A 22,281-nucleotide genomic window follows, 5' to 3' on the forward strand; every position below is an offset into this window, starting at 1 on the left:
TCAACAATGACCCACACTGCATCGAACTTCCGCAAGGTCCGCATCAACCCAACTACGAAATCCATAGTAATGCGCTCCCACTTCCACTCAGGTATGGTCATCTGCTGGAGTAGGCCACCTGGCCTCTGGTGCTCATACTTAACCTGCTGGCAATTTAGGCACCTAGCTACATACTCAACTATGTCTTTCTTCATCCTCCGCCATCAATAATGCTGCCTCAGGTCGCAATACATCTTTGTAGCACGTGGGTGAATGGAATATCGGGAACTGTGTGCCTCCTCAAAAATCTTCTCCCTCAAGCCATCGACATTAGGAACACATAGACGACCCTGGAGTCGCAGAACACCATCCTCATTGATAGTAACCTCTTTGGCACCACCCTGTAGTACCGTCTCTCTAAGGACCAATAAGTGCAGATCATCAAACTGTCGAGCCTTGATCTGTTCTGATAGTGAGGGCTGAGCAACGACGCAGGCAAGAATTCGGCTGGGCTCTGAAATATCCAACCTCACAAGTCTAATGGGCGCTCCTCTACTGAAATGAAGGCCAAAATACCCACACTCTTTGCCTTTCTGCTCAAGGTATCCACGACTATATTCGCCTTGCCTGGATGATAAAGCATGGTGATGTCATAATCCTTTAGTAACTCAAGCCATCTGCGCTGCCTCAAATTGAGATCCCTTTGTTTGAACAAATGTTGCAAGCTGCGATGATCAGTGTAAACCTCACAGGACACCCCATAAAGATAATGCCTCCAGATCTTAAGAGCATGAACAATCGCGGCCAACTCCAAATCGTGCACAGTATAATTCTTCTCATGGGGCTTCAGCTGACGTGAAGCATATGCAATAACTCACCCCTTCTGCATTAATACACAACCCAAACCAACACGTGAAGCATCGGAATACACAATATACATCCCCGAACCGGAAGGCAACACTAGGACCGATGCTGTAGTCAAAGCTGTCTTAAGCTTCTGGAAGCTCGCCTCACAATCATCAGACCAACGGAACGGAGCACCCTTCTGGGTCAATCTAGTCAAAGGTGTTGCAATAGATGAGAAGCCCTCAACAAATCAGCAATAGTAACCTGCTAACCCCAAGAAGCTCCTGATCTCATTCGTCGAAGTATGACGAGGCCAACTCTGAACTGCCTCAATCTTCTTGGGATCCATCTTAATACCCTCGCCTGATACAACATGCCCCATGAATGCCACAGAATCTAACCAAAACTCACACTTGGAGAACTTAGCATATAGCTTCTGTTCCCGCAAGGTCCGAAGCACCACTCTCAAGTGCTGCTCGTGCTCCTCCATGCTACGTGAGTAAATCAAAATGTCATCAATGAAGACAATGACAAACGAATCAATATAAGGCCTGAACACCCTGTTCATCAAGTCCATAAATGTCGTTGGGGCGTTAGTCAAGCCGAAGGACATCACCGGAAACACATAATGGCCATATCTAGTACGGAAAGCAGTCTTTGGAACATACGAGCCCCGAATCTTCAACTGATGGTACCCTAACCTCAAAATGATCTTAAGAACACCCTAGCACCCTGCAACTGGTCAAACAAATCATCAATACGCGGCAGCGGGTACTTGTTCTTGATGGTAACTTTGTTCAACTGGTGGTAATCAATGCACATCTGCATAGTTCCATCTTTCTTCTTCACAAATAGTACTGGGGCACCCCAAGGTGATACACGTGGCCTGATGAACCCCTTCGCTAGCAACTCCTCAAGCTGCTCCTTCAACTCTTTCGGAGCCATACGGTATGGTGGGATAGATATAGGCTGGGTACCTGGAGCCAAGTCAATACAGAAGTCGATATCACGATCTGGTGGCATGCCTGGAAGGTCAGAAGGAAACACATCGGAGAACTCCCGGGCTACTAGTATTGAATCAATCGCCGGAGACTCTGCATTAGTATCCCGAACATAGGCTAGATAAGCCAAACAACCCTTCTCGACCATGTGTCGAGCCTTCATAAAAGAGATAACCTGACTAGATGTACTGACAGGAGAACCCTTCCACTCCAATCTAGGCGACTCTAGCATCGTTAAGGTAACAGTCTTTGCATGGCAATCAAGGATGGCGTGATATGGGGATAGCTAGTCCATGCCCAAAATGACCTCAAAGTCGGTCATATCAAGCAACAGAAGATCCGCTCTAGTCTCGTATCCAAAGAATGTGACCACACAAGACCGATAAATCCGATCCACAACAACAGAATCACCCACATGAGTGGACACATAAATAGGAGTACCCAAGGACTCATAAGAAATATCCAGAAAATGAGCAAACGATGACACATACGAATAGGTAGACCCTGGATCAAATAGTACTGAAGCTTCCCTCCACAGACAGAAATAATACATGTGATCACGGCATCTGAGGCCACTGCATTTAGTATGGAAAAGCATAGAATCTGGCTGGAGCGCCACCTGGCTGGCCCCCTCCTACCTGACCTCCACCTCTAGGACTGCTCCAACCCACATGCCCTCCGCCTCTGGGCAGCCGGACGGTTGGTGCGACTACTGGTGTTGTAATCATGGGTTGCTGACCCTGCTGCATTGCCTTGCCCCGAAGTCTGGGGCAATGTCTCTTCATGTGACTAGGATCCCCGCACTCATAACAACCTCTAGGAGTGGTGGACTGCTGCCCCGAAGTCTGACCCTGGTGGCCCGAATACCCACTGGTAGAACCCTGAAAAGTGGGTGGGCGGTATGAACTCTCTGGCATGGCACTGAAATAGGCATTGGAAGAACCCTGATGACCAGAGTACCCACTAAAAGAACCCTGAATAGCTGGCAGGCGGTAAGAACTCTCCGGCATAGCACTGAAGTAGGGTCGCGCTGGAACACCCCGAGGAGGTGGTGGTGCTGAATATGGGGGCCTGCTGGGCTGACCCCTCCCAAAATGACCTCTTCCCCCAGCTGGGGCACCTCTGAACTCTCCAGAAAAATGGGACCTTTTGTCCCACTGCATCTGCTCTCTACCCCTCTGACGGTAACCCTCAATACTACACGCAATCTCCATAACCAACTGATAAGAAGTCCCCATCTCAACCTCCCGAGCCATACTAGCATGAATACTAGAGTGCAACCCGGCAACAAACCTCCGCACCCTCTCTGTGTCGGTAGGAAGTATCATAAGTGCATGGCGGGACAACTTAGAGAATCTCGCCTCATAGTCGGTCACTGACATCTGACCTTGCTCAAGCTGATCAAACTGACACCACAACTCTTCCCTCTAGGAGGGCGGAATATACCTGTCCAAGAATAGGCGTTTGAACTGGTCCCAAGTCATGAGAGGAGAACCTGCCGGCCTGCCAAGAAGATAAGACTGCCACCACCTACGGGCCCTGCCCTCCAGCTGGAAATTAGTGAAATCCACCCCGTGGGACTCCAATATCCTCATGTTGTGCAGTTTGTCCCTGCACCTATCAATGAAGTCCTGGGGATCCTCATGTCGCTCACCCCCGAAGATAGGAGGATGAAGCCTGGTCCATCTATCCAATAGCTTCTGCGACTCACCGATCGCAGCTGGTCCAGGCTCAGGTACAACTGCTGTAACTGGCTGGGCTCCGCCTATGGGTAGTGTGCCCGAGGTCTGATATACGGCAGCTGCATGTCTTGGAGCCTGAGCGGTAGGGGTCTGTGCTCCCCCTCCCGCCTGATATGTGGCTGGGTCTGCTGGAAATAAACCAACATGGGTCATAGAATCCACGAACCGCAGCATACGGCCCATGACCTCCTGAAATTCCGGTGCTGACATGAAATCAACCGGGGCTGGCTCTGCTGCGGGCAGCTCGCCTTGCTCCTCTACGATAGGATCCTCCACTAGATCTGCTGGCAGTGCAACTGGTCGGGTCGGTGCCCTCCGCCGACCTCTGCCTCGGCCTCTAGCAACATGGGGAGAAGCTCATCCCAGGTCCGGAACATCTGCCGTGCGCGTTCCCACCATCTGAGAGAGAGTAAGAGAAGAGACTTAGTACACCATCAACAGCACGATAAGAGATGAATAAAGAGTAGTTTCCTAACACCATATAGTCTCTCGAAGATAAGTACGGACGCCTCCGCACTGATCCGCAAGACTTTATTAGGCCTGCCCATAACTTGTGAGACCTACGTAAACTTAGTTCTCTAATACCATGTTGTCACGACCCAATTCCATCTTTGGCCGTGATGGCGTCCAACGCCATTGCTAGGTAAGCCAATAGTGAACAATCTAGTGATCTTCCCATTTTAATAAGTTTTTCCCAAGTAAATAACTTTTCTTAATTTAATGGGTTTAGTAAGAAACAGATTTAAATTAATAAAACGAAAGCAGCTGAATGTATTTATCGCCATAGGAATAAAACCAAAATCACAAGTCTACTAGTGTGTGCCAAGATCTGGTGTTACAAGTGTGTGGGCTACTAGTAGAATATACAAAAGATCTCTACTCTACTGTCTAAAATAGAATAGACATGAAATAAATAAAAAGAGAGACTTCGACTGCTACTGAATGGCTCGGAAGGGAACTCACCGTGTGGTCTCGGACCAAAAGTCAAGCGTGCGCGCCGGACTGATAACCAGAGGCACGTGCCTCAAATCCTGCACATCAAGTGCAGAAGTGTAGCGTGAGTACATAAACAAGATGTACCCAGTAAGTATCTAGTCTAACCTCGAAGAAGTAGTGATGAGGGGTCGACTTCGACTCCTATTATGGGGCAAAAATATAATAGTATGAAGTTCTAATTAAACATGATAAAAAAATGATAATAGAACTCAGAGCAGAAAATAAGTAGACAATCCTTTTATTTCAAGTGAGAACCAAGTCATTTCTCTCGTCTAATCCTTTCACCTTTCAAGTCCATGGAACAATATTAAATATAAAGGGGTTCTAATATCCTTACGCACGAATTATGTTGCGGACGTATGACCCGATCCAAATATATACATATAAATATACTGTGCACCGCCGAGGGTCGAACGACCCGAACCATAGATACATCAATTAACTTGTCGAGGCGAACGGCCCGCTCCCATGAGAGTAGTGAAAATTTACCTCGCTCACGGAATATACTTATGAAGCGGTTGAATGTAGATTTTCTCAAGTTATCATAGCATTTCTCAATTCTTTTTTTTCAAAATATAAGAAATTCAGCTAGGAACCCTTAAAATATTGAAATCTATAACCTCCGCTTTAATCCAAACAATTAGTAAGCATAAACAAGCAACGGTATTAACAAAATATGGTGTAAGCCTAAATCTACCCGGACATAAGCATGAATAGTAGCTACGCACTGACTCTCGTCACTTCGTACGTACGTAGCCCCCTCAAATATAAGTACATAATGATTAAGTTCACCTATGGGTTAATTCCCTCTTACAAGGTTAGAAAAGAGACTTACCTTATTTCAAGGCCTACTTCCCGGTCCAAGAATGTGCTCACACCCTCAATTCGGTGCCGAATCAACCCAAAACTAATCAAATAGTATATAAACTAATCAATACATGCTCAAAAGTTCATATTTCAACTATTAAAGAGGTTACCCAACCCTAAATGTAAGGTTCTTAAAATTCACCCCTGGGCCCACATGCCCGGATTCCGAAAATATTCGAAGAAGGTTGTTACCCATAACCTCATGAACTCAAGTATATGATTTTTACTAGATTCCATAACGAATTTCATGATTAAATCTCATTTTTATCAAAATCCTAGGGTTTTCTCCTAAACCCCTGATTTTCACTAATTTACATATTATAATCTACCCATAAGTTATGTATTTGACTCATATTTGGTAGGAATTACTTACCTCAAAGTGTTAGATGAAAATCCCCTCTCTAAGAGCTCCAAGAATCTCCCAACAATGGAATAAATGAGCCAAAATAACTAAGTTCCGCATTAAATGAAGGATTCTGCCTTCAGCGGTTTCCGCACCTACGGAGTGGCTTCCGCTTCTGCGGGGCCGCTTCTACGGTCTAAAGTCCGCTTCTGCGGAACCAACCTGGCCACTCGCCCATCGTACCTGCGGAGCCAGGATCGCTCCTGCGCAACCGCTCCTGCGGCTGACTCTTTCGCGCCTGCGGACATAGCCGCTTCTGCGATCACAGTCAGCGTACCTGCGCGTTCGCAGGTGTGCCAAACTCCTCGCTCCTACGGATCCTGGCTTGTACCTGTGAGCTCGCACCTGCGGCTGGCCAAGCGCAGGTGCGATAACACCAACAGCTGGGAACTTCAGCTGTTGCTCCCAAGTTTCAACTTGGTCCAGGCCTCGTCCGATCGATACATGGGGCCCCCGAGGCCCCGCCCGAACATACCGACAAGAATGAAATCATAAAACGGACCCGCTCGAACCCTCGGAACGTCCCAAACAACATTAAAACTAAAAATCACACCACAAACCAATTGGATAAAAAATACGAACTTTAAGTTCTTCAATTTACTCCCAAAGCACCGAAACGTACTTACACTACTCGGATTGACGCTAAATTTTGCGTGCAAGTATTAAATGACATTACAGAACTAATCCCGGTCTCGAAATTTCATTCAGACCTCGATATCACCAAAAACCTACTCTAAACCAAATTTAAAGAACTTCAAGAACCTTTAAGGAACCAACTTTCAATATTAGGCGCTGAAATGCTCCCGGGTCATCCACGACCCGGTCCGAGCATACGCCAAGTTCAAAATCACTATACGAGCCTATTGGAACCGTCAAATCCCGATTCCGAGGTCGTTTACTCAAAATGTTGACCGAAGTCAAACTTAGCCTTTTAAGGCCAACTTAAGGAACCAAGTGTTCCGATTTTAACCCGAACCTTTCCAAATCTCGAACTAACCATCCCCGCAAGTTATAAAACAGTAAAAGTATATACATGGAGTCTTATTTAGGAGAACGAGGTTATAAAAAATAAAACGACCGGTCGGGTCATTACAGTAATTATTAGCCAACATATTTGTTGTGATTTCTTTATACTTAACAGCTTATTTGAATGGTTGTTATGTATGGTTTCATAATGTATTGTATACTATTTTACTATATTATTTTGATGTATATAATATTTGGATAGATTATATTATTTGTCATCGTTTCATGATATCATGCACTAAAAATATGAAGAATAAACTGTAATATTATACAGAAAAAATAAGGTATGGGGTAATATTATTATATAAAAAGGTAGGGTAAAGGATAAAATATAATTATTTAATAATAAAAAGGGCAAGATGAGAGAAAAATATAAGTAACAACGCAACGGCGGATTTAACGATACGATACACTAAAATTTAAGTAACAATGAAAATAAATATTATATTTAAAGTAACAATACGATAAAATACAACAGGTAACAACCATCCAAACAATCTGTAAATGACATATGAAATTTCAAACTGTAAAAAATTATTTGTAGTTGTAGGCATATAAATTATATTAAAATTAAATCCATAAAATAATTTGGACTATATTTTAAATTTAAGATATATTGGTCCAAATAAATATTATGGGCTAATATAATTGAATTAATTGTATAAGTCCAATATATATGGATTAAATAAATAAGTTTTAATCCATTGGGCTAGCCCATTTTGGGCTAAAGTGATGAGCCCACTTCATTAAGCCCAAGATGTCATCTTCCTAGAGGCCTAGTTTGGTGCCACGCGTCAAATGGCGTGGCACGCCAAGTCAAACGGAAGAGCCAATAGGATTGTGCCACGTGTCAAAATGACAAGGCATGCCAAGTCAAATTAAAGGGCTAATTAAACCACGCCACATGTGCAAGTGACATGTTCTGGCTAATCAAATGCGGCATTGCCACAATTCGATTTGATTGGTCGGAAAGAGTTTATTTTTATCATAACTCTTCCATCCCACAACTATAAATAGGGGTCTTCATAACCTAGAAAAGACACCAAAAGTTATAACAAGAAGCAAGAGAGAGCTCGTGGATCAAACGCCGCAAATTTCTCTACAAGTTTCAAGCTTCAAGCAATCAAGTTCAAGCTCAAGAACGAAGAATAAATCAAGATTCAAGGAGTACGAGTTCAAATCAAAGTTTGTACTAGTTGAATTCAAGATCATTGTTCGCGACAACAAACTACATATTCAAGATCAAGCTCAAAGGCCCTTGGATTTATTTACTATTGGAAAGAAGAATGAGGGGATTCATAGAGATTGTACACTCATATTATTTGAAATCAAATACTACGATTGTTGCAATATTTTTCGATCTCGATTATTTTTCTCGACGCAAATTTATTTTCTACAAATTCTGGCACGCCCAGTGGGACAACCTCTACCTCTAATCTAAACTTTTCAATCACTAAAGTTCAAGAACGTCGAAATGGCTTCAAAGAAAATCAACTCCAGATCAACATCCACCAAGGCTGCTAACTCCAGGTTCTATGCTGATGTGGAAAACATCCTCGATGTTACCTTTGGAAGCTTTGGACTAGTTACGAGGAGCAAAGCAAGCTCTTTGGGAAAACAAACACTCCAAGTGCCGTCCGCATTAACACCTGTTTTTGGATCTTCATCCTCAAAAAGAGCAAGATCCTCTACGAACGTATCCGAAGGAGGAAGCGATATCGCTGAAAAGATCAAGAAAACTCTAACTCTGCTTGGCCTCTCCGGATCCAAGAACTCTATTGTGAAGGAAGATGATGATATTTCAAGTGATGGATCTTCCCCACTTACACCGCATAGAGTGAGTCATTCGAGAATCAATATGTGTTACAATCCATGCTACTCCCCATCATCTACAACAATCATGCAATCCATGGTGACAAACATTTCATCTGTGGAAGAGCAGTTGGCAAACTTGACGGAAGCAATCGCTGGCTTGACCAAGTGCATGCAAAATCAAGATGCTAGAATTGACAAGCTAACAGACACCGTGGGAATCTTGATGGAAGAAGAATCCACCCATGCACCTGGCAAACTCCCAGAAGTTCAAAAGATTGATCCTCCCCCACGACAAGTTACATACACTAAGGAAATTCCAGTCTATTTGGAAGGGATGATTCCAATCAATCAACTAAAGGAGTTCATTAAAGGGACTATAAAAAACAAATATGAAGTTGCTTCCAAGTCCTCCTTTACCTACGCAAAGCCGTACACTTCAAGGATCGATATGTTGAAGATGTCTGCTGGCTATCAACCTATGAAATTTCAACTGTGTGATGGCAAAGGCAATCTAAAGCAATATGTGGCGCACTTCATTGAGACATGCAACAATGCTAGGACTTATGGAGATTACCTTGTCAAGCAGTTTGTACACTCATTAAAAGAAAATGCTTTTGATTGGTACACAGACCTTGAGGCTGGATCTGTTGATAGCTGGGATCAACTAGCTCAAGAATTCCTCAATCGCTTTTATAGCGCGAGACTTATTGTGAGTATGATAGAACTTATAAGTACTCGTCAACAAAAGGGTGAACCAGTTATCGACTTTATCAATTGTTGGAGGAATGCAAGACTCAACTGCAAAGATAGTCTTAGTGAAGCTTCGGGTATAGAGATGCGCATCCAAGGCATGCATTGGGGACTATGCTACATCTTGCAAGGTATCAAGCCTAGAACATTTAAAGAAGTTGCGACTTGTGCCCATGACATGGAGTTAAGCACGGCCTCCGCTGGAAATGAAAGGCTGCCTATCTATGAGCCTCGGAAAGGAACGACAAGCAAGAAGTTAGGAAATGGAGCAAGTTTGCACCCAAGTCTGAAAACAAAGAAGCTATGAATGTCAACACATCACCTTTGAAGTTCACAACGAAGATGAGCAAGAAGCAGAGTATGAAATCCACTTCTTTTCAAGATAAACCAAGTGGATAGTTGACTCTAAAAGAAATGCAAGAGAAGGAGTACCCATTTCTGGATTCTGATGTGCCAGCAATTTTTGAAGAACTCCTCGAGTTAAATCGCATTGAGCTTTCGGAGATGAAGCGGCCAAATGAAGCTGGTAAAATGAATGACCCAAATTACTACAAATACCATCGACTCGTGAGCCACCCTCTCGAGAAGTTCTTTGTATTCACAGACAAAGTTATGGACTTAGCCCGTGAAAAGAAGACCGTGCTTGAAGATGAGAAGGCAAGTGCAAACCAAGTCTCTATCACCTTTGGCTCATTAAGTCTAGATGAGCTATGCAGTTTAAAAGAAATCAAAGATGAAGAACTACTAGAGAATAACAAAGTTGAAGTAGACGACCATGATGATATTGAAGGTTGGATATTGGTGACTCGCCGTAGGCACCACAAAAGGAGCCCACGAAATGAATCAATAAAACAACCAACAAGGAAAATGATGGTGAAAATACCAAGGAGACGGAATCTAGTTAAGCATTTGAAGAAAGCAAAAGTGAAGGTGTACCATCCTCAAAAGCCACGACATCCAGTGACCTTGGAGGAGTTCTTACCAAATTGGTTCCGCACGAAGATTTACCATGAAGGTATTGGTGCCTCTTGTTGCCATATTGACAAAGGGGAAGAAAAGAGTGATGACCTACTATCGGCACCATCTTTGGAAAAGCTCATCGAGTCCATTCCTCAAGAAGTTAATGCTTGTGAGGAAACATTTATGTTTACAAATGACGATCTTCTACTAGGTGACACTTCTCATAACCGCCCGTTGTACCTGATTGGCTATATGTGCGATGAAAGGGTAGATCAAATTTTGGTTGATGGAGGATCCTGAGTGAACATCTTGCCAATGGTACTGTGAAAGAACTTGGTATTCCCATGAACGAACTCTCGGAAAGTCGTGTGATGATTCAAGGATTCAACCAAGGGGGGCGAAGAGCCATAGGTGCTATCAGGTTGGGAATCACCATTGAAGATATGCAATCAAGTGCATGGCTGCATATGATCGATGCAAAGACTTTATACAACGTCTTGCTTGGAAGGCCTTAGATACATGAGAATAAAGTAGTTCCATCTACCTACCATCAATGTTTAAAATACTACGAGGGTGAAGTTAAGAAGAATATAGTTGCTGATGATGAGCCATTCACCGAGGCTGAGTCACACTTTGCCGATGCAAAGTTCTACTTGAAGAACCGCATTGTGAAGGAGCTAAAAACTGATAATGTCATTAAAAGTAAGAATGACGATCCCACAACTAAAAGAGCTGAGGTGACTGCTGGTAGAGCCAAAGCTGTTATTGAAGAGGTGCAACCTAACTCGAATAAATCTTATAGAGGGGATATTGCATCTTATGGTAAGAAAGTAACTCCTGCGCTCTAACATGTCCCTAAAAGGAAGAAAGATGGAGGTGAATCATCTAATCTCCAAACTAACATGCTAAAGGAGTGAACTCTTCCGGTAAAACGAATTGAGGCAGTAAAGTTGTCCTCAAAGCCACTTGCAAGGTTTAATTTGCGGCCCAAAATCGTTTGCAAAATGTGGCACTCCCTATAAAGCTAACAAATGGAGGTTTTGATCCTAACGCTTACAGGCTATTTGCAAAAGTTGGATACAATCCCAATGAGCCGTCAAAGTTAGGGAATCTCCCATCAGAAGCTGCGACGAGGCAACCACGTGAAGGTTTGGGATACAAGCAACCATCACCAATGTGCATCTCCATAAGAAGGGCAAGCAATAATTATATCACCGTAGAAGATGAATCTGTCACTTCTAACAAGCCTTCTGTCTTTGATCAACTTGAAAAATCAACTGTGAGGACTTTTGTGTTTGAGAGATTGGGTCCATTAAAGAAAGGGAATAATTTCCAGGGAAATTATCGAAATATAAGAACACCCGCTTCGCCCAAAATTTAGAAGATCTCTAAGGATTTCCAAAGCCTGGTTCCTTCTAGAATGAGGCAACAAACAAAAGTCATGGTTTCGTGTGATGAGGTACTAAAGGTGAAGCCATACACTGTGGTCTACACTAAAGAACGTGATGAAGACAAAAAAAGTGTGGGTTCTTCGTATCATGCACAAGGCGAGCACGGTGTTTCATCTCTAATGGAGGATGACGAGAAATTGGAGGATATTTCGCCATGTTATCATATATCCTACAATGATTGGGACCCTCAAAAAGATGAAGATGCGAAAGATGCTCCCCCGGAACTTGAAGAAGGGGTGAAGGCAATGATTGATTCCTTATAAGAAGTTAACCTTGGCACAAATGAAGAACAAAGGCCCACATACCTAAGTGTTTTACTATCAATCGATAAAGAAAGCATTTATATCGAGTTGCTCAAGGAGCTCAAGGAGTTCAAGGATGTCTTTGCTCGGAGTTACAAAGAGATACCTGGCTTGGACCCTAACGTAGCAGTTCATCACCTTGCAGTCAAGAATGGCACTCGTCCTGTTAAGTAAGCCCAAAGGCGCTTTAGGCCGGACTTGGTTCCCTTGATTTAAAGTGAAGTTAACAAATTCATTGAAGCTGGCTTTATTCACGAAGTTAAATACCCAACATGGGTCTCAAGTATTGTCCTTGTAAGGAAGAAGAATGGCCAGATTCGGGTGTGCGTTAACTTCAGAGATCTCAACAATGCGTGTCCCAAAGATGAATTCCCGCTTCCTATTCTAGAGCTGATGATCGATGCTACTACTAGGTACGAGGCAATGTCATTTATGGATGGTTTATCGGGCTATAACCAAATTCATATGGCGCCAAAAGATGAAGAGCTTAATGCATTCCGTACCCCCAAGCTAATCGAAAAGTTATGTTTGGCACTAGTTTTCTCAATCCAAAAGTTGAAGCACTACTTTCAAGCTCATGTCGTTCGTCTTGTTTCTAGAGCAAATCCGATCAAGTTTGTGATGTCAAAACCTGTCCTTAGTGATCGATTAGCAAGATTGTACCTCTAGTTTCAACAATTCAAAATTGTGTACATCCCTCAAAAGGCTATAAAAGGACAAGTGTTAGCAGACTTCTTGGCAGATCACCCTATACCCAATGATTGGGAGTTAACCGACGAACTACCTGATGAAGACGCAAAGGTCATTGAAGTTCAACCTCCATGAAAGATGTACTTTGATGGTGTTGCACATCGCGGAGGAGCTTGTGTTGGCGTAGTATTTGTCACTTCTCAAGGTGAAGTTCTGCCCTACTCTTTTATGTTAACGCTACTCTACTCTAACAATGTTGTTGAGTATCAAGCATTAATACTTGGGCTTGAAATGGCTGTCAAAATGAAGTGGTTGCAATTACAAGTCTTTGGTGACTCTCAGTTGGTGATCAACCAGCTTTTAGGTAGTTACAAGGTCAAGAAACCTGAACTACGCCCATATTATAATTATGCTAAAACATTAATGGGGTGGGTCGGTGACACAACTATTCAACATGTTCCAAGGAAATAAAAAAAGAAGGCTGATGCTTTAGCTGCCCTAGCTTCATCGTTAACCCTGCCTGATCAAGGGCAAGTTACTATCTGCCAAAATGGGTAGTATCGCCGCCAAATGAGGGTGAAGGTGAAGAAAATGAACTCGAGCATCTTGTGGCCGTTTCTGAGGCTGAGAAGGAAGAATGGAGACAACCCATTATCGATTACTTGAGCTACGGGATACTCCCAGAAAATCCGAGGAGAATGACTGAAATCCGCCGTCGTGCACCTCGCTTCCTTTACTGCAAAGATACTCTATATAAAAGATTATTTGAGGGAGTACTCTTGCGATGTTTAGGGGAATATGAAGCACTCCAAGCTTTGCATGAAGCGCATTCTGGGGTATGTGGATCACATCAGTCTGGACCAAAGCTCCACTTCCATATAAAAAGGATGGGATATTATTAGCCAACGATGGTAAAAGATTGCTTGGACTACGCTCGAAGATACAAGGCTTGCCAATTCCACGCAAATTTTATTCATCAACCTCCTGAAGTGCTACATCTGACTGTTGCATCATGGCCATTTGACGCTTGGGGACTAGATGTTGTTGGACCATTGCAAAAATCCTCTGGCGGACACTTATACATCTTGGCTGCAACTGACTACTTCTCAAAATGGGCTGAAGCTGTTGCTCTTAAGGAGGTAAAGAAGGAAAATATTGCAAGTTTCATCCGAGTAAACATAATCTATCGCTTTGGCATTCCTCCTTACATAATAACGGATAATGGCAAGCCATTCGACAATAGGTTGATGAACAAGATTTGTGATCTCTTTTGCTTCAAGCAACGTAACTCTTCTATGTACAATGTTGCTGCCAATGGTCTAGCTGAGGCATTCAACAAGACTCTATGCAACTCGTTAAAGAAAGTTGTCTCCAAATCCAAATGAGATTGGCATGACCGTATGGAAGAAGCTCTGTGGGCATACAGGACAACTCATCGCACGCCAACACAAGTGACCCCTTATTCACTTGTCTATGGAGTCGAAGTCGTTTTGCCACTTGAGCGTCAAATAACTTTATTACGATTAGCTATTCAAGAAGGGATCATTGATGAAGAAAATGCTCGACTTCGACTAGAAAAGTTGGAGGCTCTTGATGAGAAGAGGTTGGAAACTCAACATAGTCTTGAATGTTACCAAGCTCGATTATCTCGTGCTTTTAATAAAAGAGTTCGCCCAAGATCCTTTCAAGTAGGAGATCAAGTCCTTGCCGTACGAAGACCCATTATTACTTCCCATAAATCTGTAGGGAAGTTCACTTCAAAATGGGATGGGCCATATGTCATGCAAGAAGCTTACTCTAGTGGGGCTTACAAGCTGGTTGATGCAGACGACATGGGAATCGGCCCTATCAATGGCAAGTTTTTGAAGAAGTATTATCCTTGAAGTTGCAACGCTCCTTGACGCATGAGCCTAAACTGCATGTTCCTACAATCCTGGCCCGCATGAGTCTAAACTGTGTATGGCCCACCACTAATAAAAGAAAAAGAGTCCGCTAGGTTAAAAACTTCGAAAAAGGCAGCCTAGGAAAAAGTTAGGACGTAAATAGAAAATAAAAGTCGACTAGGTTGAAAACCTTGAAAGAGGTGGCCTAGGCAAAAGTTAGGACATAAAAAATAAAAATAAAAACTCACATATTCTGAACTACGGTATGACTTGATCCTCTTCACCGAGGTACGTATGCAGCTTAGAGTTTCATTCTGAGTTTAGTCGCATAAGTTCAAAAGATACATAATCCCCCAATTGTCGTCTGAATGAAGTACGATGGAATGCAATCCATTCAATCATCACTTGAAAATCAAGCTGAGATACCATTCTTCTGTTAAACTTTGGATCCCATTTGATTTAAAGGGGGCAAACCGCTATGGTAAATTGGTGTCTTCAATAAAATGATTATAATCTTTTAGGAGGCTACAAAGTATTTGCATTGAAGTTTGGGGATTCTCTACGTTTTCATGTCCGCATGACTTTCAAGTTTGTTGGTCTTCATATCCTCTCACTGCCCTAAAAAAAAGAAGAAAAAAAGGGAAGAGAAGAGAGGCGTCAGAAGGGAACGCAAGTATAAGAAGGAAGATTACCTGGCATGACGTTTCAAATTTAGTGAGAATTGGACCCAAGATATTTGGTGATAATGAAGCTCTTGGATTTCAATTTTTGGCAATTAAAATATCTTGCGATCTCAAGGTTTCCACACCAAGATACAAAAGTGTTGGTGAAGTCGCGCTAATTTGGAACTGTTGGCATATCAGATACCAAAGTCAATCTCGAACTATCATCCAAAACTATCCTTAAGGCATTAAATTTTACATTTTGGATATGTTTTAGATTTTGAAGTTTAGTTTCCAAAAAATCAAAGGGTTTGGGATTTCAATGTTTCTACAACAAGATACAAAAGTTTTGGTGAAGTCGCGCAAATCTGAAACCGTCGCCGTGTGAGCATTTAATATTGATTTCGAACTATTATCTGAAACTATCATTAATTCGAGATGTTATAGATTTGTAAGTTAAGTTTCCAAAAAATCAAACGGTTCGTAATTTTGGCTTTTCTACACCAAGATATGATTTCTTTGGTGAGACTGCACAGATCTGAAATTTTCAATGTGGTGGAATCTAAAGTTGGTTTAAAAATATTATCTAGGGCGATTCTGAAGATGTTTGATTCTATGTTTTGGATATGTTTTATATATTGAAGTCTAATTTTCGAGAAGTCAAACGGTTCATTATTTGGACTCTCCCACGACAAGATATGAATCTTTTAAGCGCATAAAGCTGAAAATTATGCGACTAAGATAAAAGTCAGACAATGTAAAGGGAAAGAGAAGCAATCTTATTTAAGATGAAATAAATATCCACTAGGTAAATCTAACATAAATATAAAAGGGGTGATAATTTTAATAGCCTAATCTAAACAGAATTTGTAGTGGATCAATTCTTGACAGCTAATCTCCAGGTTCTTCTTCTTCTCCTCCAGATTGGCCGAATCATCAACAGTCACCAAATTTACGTTGTCATATGAAGTCGACAACTGAAACTTTTTCTTGAATCTCTTCAACCTCCTTTTGAGTCGCTTCTATAACACCTTCAAGATTCTCCCTCTCTTGTTGTAATGTGTGCAACTTCTTCACAACTCTCTTCAATTTCTTTTCACTAGAGTAAACTTTCTTGACTTTCTCACTTGCTTCAAGTTTGAATGATTCGAGACGCTCCTTAGCTTTGGAAATCAGCTCTAGCTTCTCATCTTCACTCGTCTTATCAGCCAAATTGGATCGCTCTAGGTCATATGAAGCAGCAAGTTCGAAAAAAGAATCTAGTAAACACTCTAATGGAGAAAGATCCAAAATATTTGCCTTTTTCATATCCTTGAAAATACGAGTGATTTGCTCCCTATAAGATGAGAGCAATTCTGCACGAGTTTTGGAGAGTCTATTGCAAATATCCTCCCAAAGTCCCAAGATGAATTCCTTTTTGCAATTAAAGACAATGCTCTTTCCTTCAAAAATAGATACTGTTGCATTTGTCATTAGTGGAATGCGAGTTATCCCATTTGGAGTTTGTCTTTTTAGGGCTTTGTCATGAGGAAGAGATGATGCCTTTGAAGATGACTTTACTTTAGACGTAGGCCCTCTAATAGATTCATCACTCACTTGCGACTTGTCATATGGGGATACCATCGGATGCCCAATGGCATTTAACTGCATAAGGAAAAGGCAAAGTAAGTAAGTAATTTTTAGTGAAGCTATTCGTTCAAAAAAAAGGGAAAAAGGCGAGGTGATTGTGTTTTTCCTCTTTGTTACAAGCTGTATGCGTTCTTGAGGGAGTATCAACACTTGGAACCTCTACGATCTCTACTGGGTTAGGCCATTTTCTTTTCCAATTTTGATCTTCATTGGTACTCTGACTTGTATCTTGAGGAACTCGCGTGCTAAATGGAAGAACTGGAGGGTGTTTCTCTATATTTTTTGAAGTGCACACCACCTCTTTCAAAGCTGCCTATGAGGATTTAAGCTTCCTTTTCTTATGTTGTGTAACTACTTTTGGGATTGGAGTAGGTGGTTCTTTGACTTTTGAGAGCGTCTTTCCAACAACTTGATCTTCATCTCCTAAAGGTGTAGTAAATATTAGCCCAACATTGTCTACTAGAGCTTGTAAATTATCCTCGAGAAACTTCCCATGCGCTTTCTCCCACCAAGACATATAACTGGTGGAGAAAAGCTTCTCCACAGGATCTCCCGTTGGGGGAAAAGCCGCACGTGACATAGACCGATACAATGTGCAAGTCCTCCAAAATCTGAGTCCTTCATCTAGAGAGGCGCTATGGATATCATTCTTCAAAAAATTGGGGACGTCCTGGTAAAACCTAAATTGACGACCAAATCGATGTGGGCTATATGGCTCGATGATGAATGAGTTATCATACCTCAAAGGGAGGTAGTTAAAACGTAAGCTCATGAAGTAATTTGACTCCAACTCTTGAGGGGCCTCGTTATCCATATAATAATAAGGACGAGAATTAGTTAACATTGTTGGTGTCCAAACTATATCCTCTCCATTGTGGATGCGTTTTCTTGCATCCTTCTTGTCAAAGTACCTCGCGGCTCCCTCTCCTGAGTATGCCACCATCAAAGGGACAGACGGACCCTTAGCAAGTGGATAATGGATTTTGAGGTAATATGCAAGCCATCCATAAACATAATGGATTGGAAAACAAACTTTGACCTGATCAAGTTGGGAAGAGCATGAAATCTTATTCAAACCATGATAAATACTCGCCAAAACTGGGACACCGCAAGGCTAATCTTTCGCCCGCTTTTCATCATGCTTGCCATCTTAAATGTCTCGGGACGAATGAAGTTCTCTGCCTTATAGGGAAACACAAAAGCACATAGCCAACATGATAAGAAGGCTACTATATATGTTTCATCTTTCTTGTCAGGCCTCACCCTAAGCTTGGAGAATATAGCTTCTTGATCACTCGACCACCTAATTGTCTCAGGAATAACTCTGTTAGAATTATGTATCGACTTTAGGCGCGCAAATTTCTTTTCCTTTCGCAGTGGGGCAGATTTATATATTAATATTTTCTTATACCAAAAATTTGCCCACTTGCTCAAGGAGACCTTTTGGTTAACACCCGTACCTTCCTTAAGGTGATAAAAGGCAACAAATAAATACTCGCAAGAGCGAGGAATAAATCTCATCTGTTTTTCGTCCAAACCGATGAGTTCTCTTGTCTCAGGTACCACTTCTTCGTACGGAAAACCCGCAATGGTTAGACCTCCAAGGATATATAAGTCCCAAAGAGAGATATATAGTTCCCCAACTGATGTAAGAAACGTGTTCGTCTTAGGGCACCAAGCCTCACAAAATGCTTGCAAAATGTTCGAGTTTCGATCATAAGTGAAAAGTGAGGCATAGAAAACATCATAAATCTTTGCTGTACTCAGGGTTTGTTGGCTTCCACCAGTACTTCTCTTTGAATTATGCGACGCCCTAAGTTTGGAAGGGTGCTAGAAATGTTTATGTGGCGATGGATTGGCACTTGAAGAAACCATATCTTGGACAATGGATTAGAAGTAGACTTGTGCTCTAAGGTCCAGTTTTCTACATGAAGCGAGTTCCTCAAAGAAGGCCATGAGGCTGCATACTGGCCAGCTTGTGGGGTGTGAACCAAAAGCTTGTTTTGTTCTATGTCATCTTCAGTCTCTCCGATAGTCGGTCACCTTGAGAGTAATCTCTCCGATAGTCGGGTCATCTTGATAGTAATCTCTTCGATAGTCGGGCCACATTGAAAGTAATCTCTCTGATAGTCGGGCCACCTTGAGAGTAATCTCTCCGATAGTCGGGCCACCTTGAGAGTAGTTTCTCCGATATTTGGACGGGGATGAGTACCCATCCCCTCACACCCATGGATCATCTCGTTAAACAAGAACACATCTTTCTTGTTTGACCTACAAAAAAAGACAAAATAAGAAAAACACAAGAAAAGAAGAAAAAATTATCTTCGCGTTAATGCTTCTGAGTCCACAAAAATTGACTCAAGTGGCTTGCAACTACTGCGTACTGATGCTCACAAGTTGGAGAGTACGCATCCTTTATATAGATTTCTCAAGGCAGTAGTTGGGAATAAAGTCCCGATGTGGGACATAGTTACTACTCCTAGTTGAAAGTGGTTACTGTAAGACGGTGATAGGTTTTCTAAACTTGTTTGGAGATGTGCATGTTATGATAATGCAAACATGACAAAGGGGTAGCGATTGATTCGTAATTTCAGAAGCCTACTCCTATTAGAAAAGCAAGAAAGCAAGTTCCATCAGGATTCGATGTCCACGGAAATACCACTAGTTTGACGCATACATAAAAGCTCGTGTACTTTTATCCTTTTGGAATAACAAAGACATACAAATCTTTATCTACTAGCATTACAGTTACTGGTCATGCAAGATTTGGTTTTGTAAAATTTTGAAGGACAAGAGATTAAATCAAATAATGGTAAATAACATATATGGGCCAAGAAATACATGTGTTGCTTACGTGTTATCTCCAAAGAGATGCTTAGTGAAAACTTCACAATTTCTAAGATTGTGTAGCACCATGGTCGATGATATGGGGATTTGCACCAATGAAAAATGCTATTTTAGATTATTCAAGTAACCAACGTACCGAATGATTAAAGGAATTCCCAAGTCCACAAGTGCTTGGCATAATTTAGATGTTAGTGTATGAGGGAAAATAAATGATGCCATATTAATACTTCAAACCTTGCCCGAGTTTTAACAAAGTTATCCCAATAAGCCTTGAAGTAGGGAGCATTTGTAGGCATATAAATTTTATTAAAATTAAATCCATAAAATAATTTGGAATATATTCTAAATTTAAGATATATTGGTCCAAATAAATATTATGGGCTAATATAATTAAATTAATTGTATAAGTCCAATATATATGGATTAAATAAATAAGTCTTAATCCATTAAGCTAGCCCATTTAATTAGGCTAAAGTGATGAGCCCACTTCATTAAGCCCAAGATGTCATCTTCCTAGAGGCTCAGTTTGGTGCCACGCGTCAAATGACGTAGCACACCAAGTCAAACGGAACAGCCAATAGGATTGTGCCACATGTCAAAATGACAAGGCATGCCAAGTCAAATTAAAGGGCTAATGAAACCGCGCCACGTGTGCAAGTGACATGTTCTGGCCAATCAAATGCGGCCTTGTCACACTTCGATTTGATTGGTCAGAAAGAGTTTGTTCTTATCATAACTCTTCCATCCCACAACTATAAATAGGGTTCTTCATAACCCAGAAAAGACACCAAAAGTTATAACAAGAAGCAAGAGAGAGCTCGTGGATCAAACGCCGCAAATTTCTCTACAAGTTTCAAGCTTCAAGCAATCAAGTTCAAGCTCAAGAATGAAGAACAAATCAAGATTCTAGGAGTACGAGTTCAAATCAAAGTTCGTGCTAGTTGAATTCAAGATCATCGTTCGCGACAATAAACTATATATTAAAGATCAAGCTCAAAGACCCTTGGATTTATTTACTATTGGAAAGAAGAATGAGAGGAATCATAGAGATTGTACACTCATATTATTTGAAATTAATACTACGATTGTTGCAATATTTTTCGATCTCGATTATTTGCTCGACGCAAATTTATTGTCTACAATAGTGCTTACAAACTAATATATATTAATTTATTATCATTAAATGTAATTAAAGTTAGATGTATATTAATTAACCACATTTTAAAGAAACTTAGTGCTATTAAGAGGAGAGGAAGGGGACAGTTGCGGACACAAAAAATTCTGAGATTTTTGATGATTTACAACTATCTATATCTATGAGCCCATTTGGATTAGCTGAAAAAGTGACTTTTAACCCTACATTTTAAGTGTTGGATTTTATTTATAAATAAGCAGTATGTATTTGGATAGAAGTGCTGAAGCTGACAAACATTATTGAAGTGTTTGGTAAATAAGTCCTGGTAATAATATTTTCTATTAAAATGACTAAAAATGGCCTTAAATCTGTCAACACTAAAAATAAGCTTATTGATGCATTTTAAATTTTAAACTAACTGTGACGACCCTATAAGTTGTTTTGAGAACTAGCCTTAATTTTTGTGTTTCGAGACCTCCATTAGCTTTATTTAATATTTCTTGATTTGCGTGTGTGGTCCGTGTCATTTTTCAGAAAGTTTTTACGTAAAAAGTTTGAAGAAAAAGTAATATTTGGCTTAAAATGGGACTTGAGTTGACCACAGTCACTATTTTTGCTAAACGACCTCAGATCAATATTTTTGACGATTCTGGTAGGTTCGTATGATATTTTTGGACTTGTACTCACTTTTGGTTGGGGTCCGGAGTGATCCGAGGGGAAAATGGGACTTAGCTCATTTCATCTCAACCCTAAACACTCTAGAGGCAATGTTTGTAGAACTTTTTCATCGAAAATTCATCAGTAAGCAATTGTAATTTACTTTCTTTCAATTCCCCATTACTTTTCATAAGTTTTTAACATCAAATCTAGGATTTCCACGGTAGAAATTGGGTATTTGGGTAAAATTTGGGAATTTTGCAAAATCGAGATTTAGACCTCAAATTGAGGTAGAATTTCGAACCAAAACACATGACCTGGCTCGGGGTGAATGGGTAATCAGATTTTGGTCCGAATCTCGAATTTTGACCAAGCGAGCCCTGGGTTGAATTTTGTTAACTTTTCCAATTTCATCAAAGATTGAACCTTTTTCATTCGTGGGTAGTTTCTAAAGCTTATTTTGAATTGTTTGATCGATAATTGGTTAGATCCGGTTGGTTTAGAGGCTTGCTCGAAAGGCGAGGCCATGGTTGGTTGATTGATTTGGTTGCGAAGTAAAATAAGTGTTGTGTCTAACTTTGACTTGAGGGATTTAGGATTTTTTAGTTGTTTTTTATATTAATTATGCGGGGGAAACGAC

General features: G+C 41.2%; 4 protein-coding genes across 4 annotated transcripts; 3 read left to right on the plus strand and 1 right to left on the minus strand.

Moving 5' to 3' along the window:
* Positions 1-2,407: 2,407 nt before the first annotated feature.
* LOC138894066 (uncharacterized) lies at positions 2,408-3,208 on the minus strand. The gene has a single exon (XM_070178740.1). It carries the CDS (start codon positions 3,206-3,208, stop codon positions 2,408-2,410), a length of 801 nt encoding a protein of 266 aa, XP_070034841.1.
* A 9,758-nt stretch (positions 3,209-12,966) lies between these two features.
* On the plus strand, positions 12,967-13,730 carry LOC138894067 (uncharacterized). The gene is made up of 2 exons (XM_070178741.1): positions 12,967-13,256; positions 13,358-13,730. The coding sequence occupies exons 1-2, from the start codon at positions 12,967-12,969 to the stop codon at positions 13,728-13,730; spliced, it is 663 nt and encodes a 220-aa protein (XP_070034842.1).
* A 6-nt stretch (positions 13,731-13,736) lies between these two features.
* Positions 13,737-14,213, plus strand: LOC138894068 (uncharacterized). The gene is made up of 2 exons (XM_070178742.1): positions 13,737-13,967; positions 14,109-14,213. The coding sequence occupies exons 1-2, from the start codon at positions 13,737-13,739 to the stop codon at positions 14,211-14,213; spliced, it is 336 nt and encodes a 111-aa protein (XP_070034843.1).
* Positions 14,214-14,228: 15 nt separating this feature from the next.
* LOC138894069 (uncharacterized) lies at positions 14,229-14,711 on the plus strand. Its single transcript, XM_070178743.1, has one exon. It carries the CDS (start codon positions 14,229-14,231, stop codon positions 14,709-14,711), a length of 483 nt encoding a protein of 160 aa, XP_070034844.1.
* Positions 14,712-22,281: the final 7,570 nt, after the last annotated feature.

The sequence above is a fragment of the Nicotiana tomentosiformis genome, chromosome 6, assembly GCF_000390325.3.
Source record: "Nicotiana tomentosiformis chromosome 6, ASM39032v3, whole genome shotgun sequence".
Taxonomy (NCBI): domain Eukaryota; kingdom Viridiplantae; phylum Streptophyta; class Magnoliopsida; order Solanales; family Solanaceae; genus Nicotiana; species Nicotiana tomentosiformis.

What these genes read in the sequence shown, in the direction of transcription:
- LOC138894066 (XM_070178740.1), bottom strand. Translation starts at nt 3,208, where the DNA reads ATGTCAGTGACCGACTATGAGGCGAGATTCTCTAAGTTGTCCCGCCAT.
- LOC138894067 (XM_070178741.1), top strand. Translation starts at nt 12,967, where the DNA reads ATGTACTTTGATGGTGTTGCACATCGCGGAGGAGCTTGTGTTGGCGTA. An exon ending in TATGCTAAAACATTAATGGG is followed by an intron (nt 13,257 to 13,357) that starts GTGGGTCGGTGA and finishes TGCCTGATCAAG; the next exon opens with GGCAAGTTACTATCTGCCAA.
- LOC138894068 (XM_070178742.1), top strand. Translation starts at nt 13,737, where the DNA reads ATGGTAAAAGATTGCTTGGACTACGCTCGAAGATACAAGGCTTGCCAA. An exon ending in AAGCTGTTGCTCTTAAGGAG is followed by an intron (nt 13,968 to 14,108) that starts GTAAAGAAGGAA and finishes TTTTGCTTCAAG; the next exon opens with CAACGTAACTCTTCTATGTA.
- LOC138894069 (XM_070178743.1), top strand. Translation starts at nt 14,229, where the DNA reads ATGGAAGAAGCTCTGTGGGCATACAGGACAACTCATCGCACGCCAACA.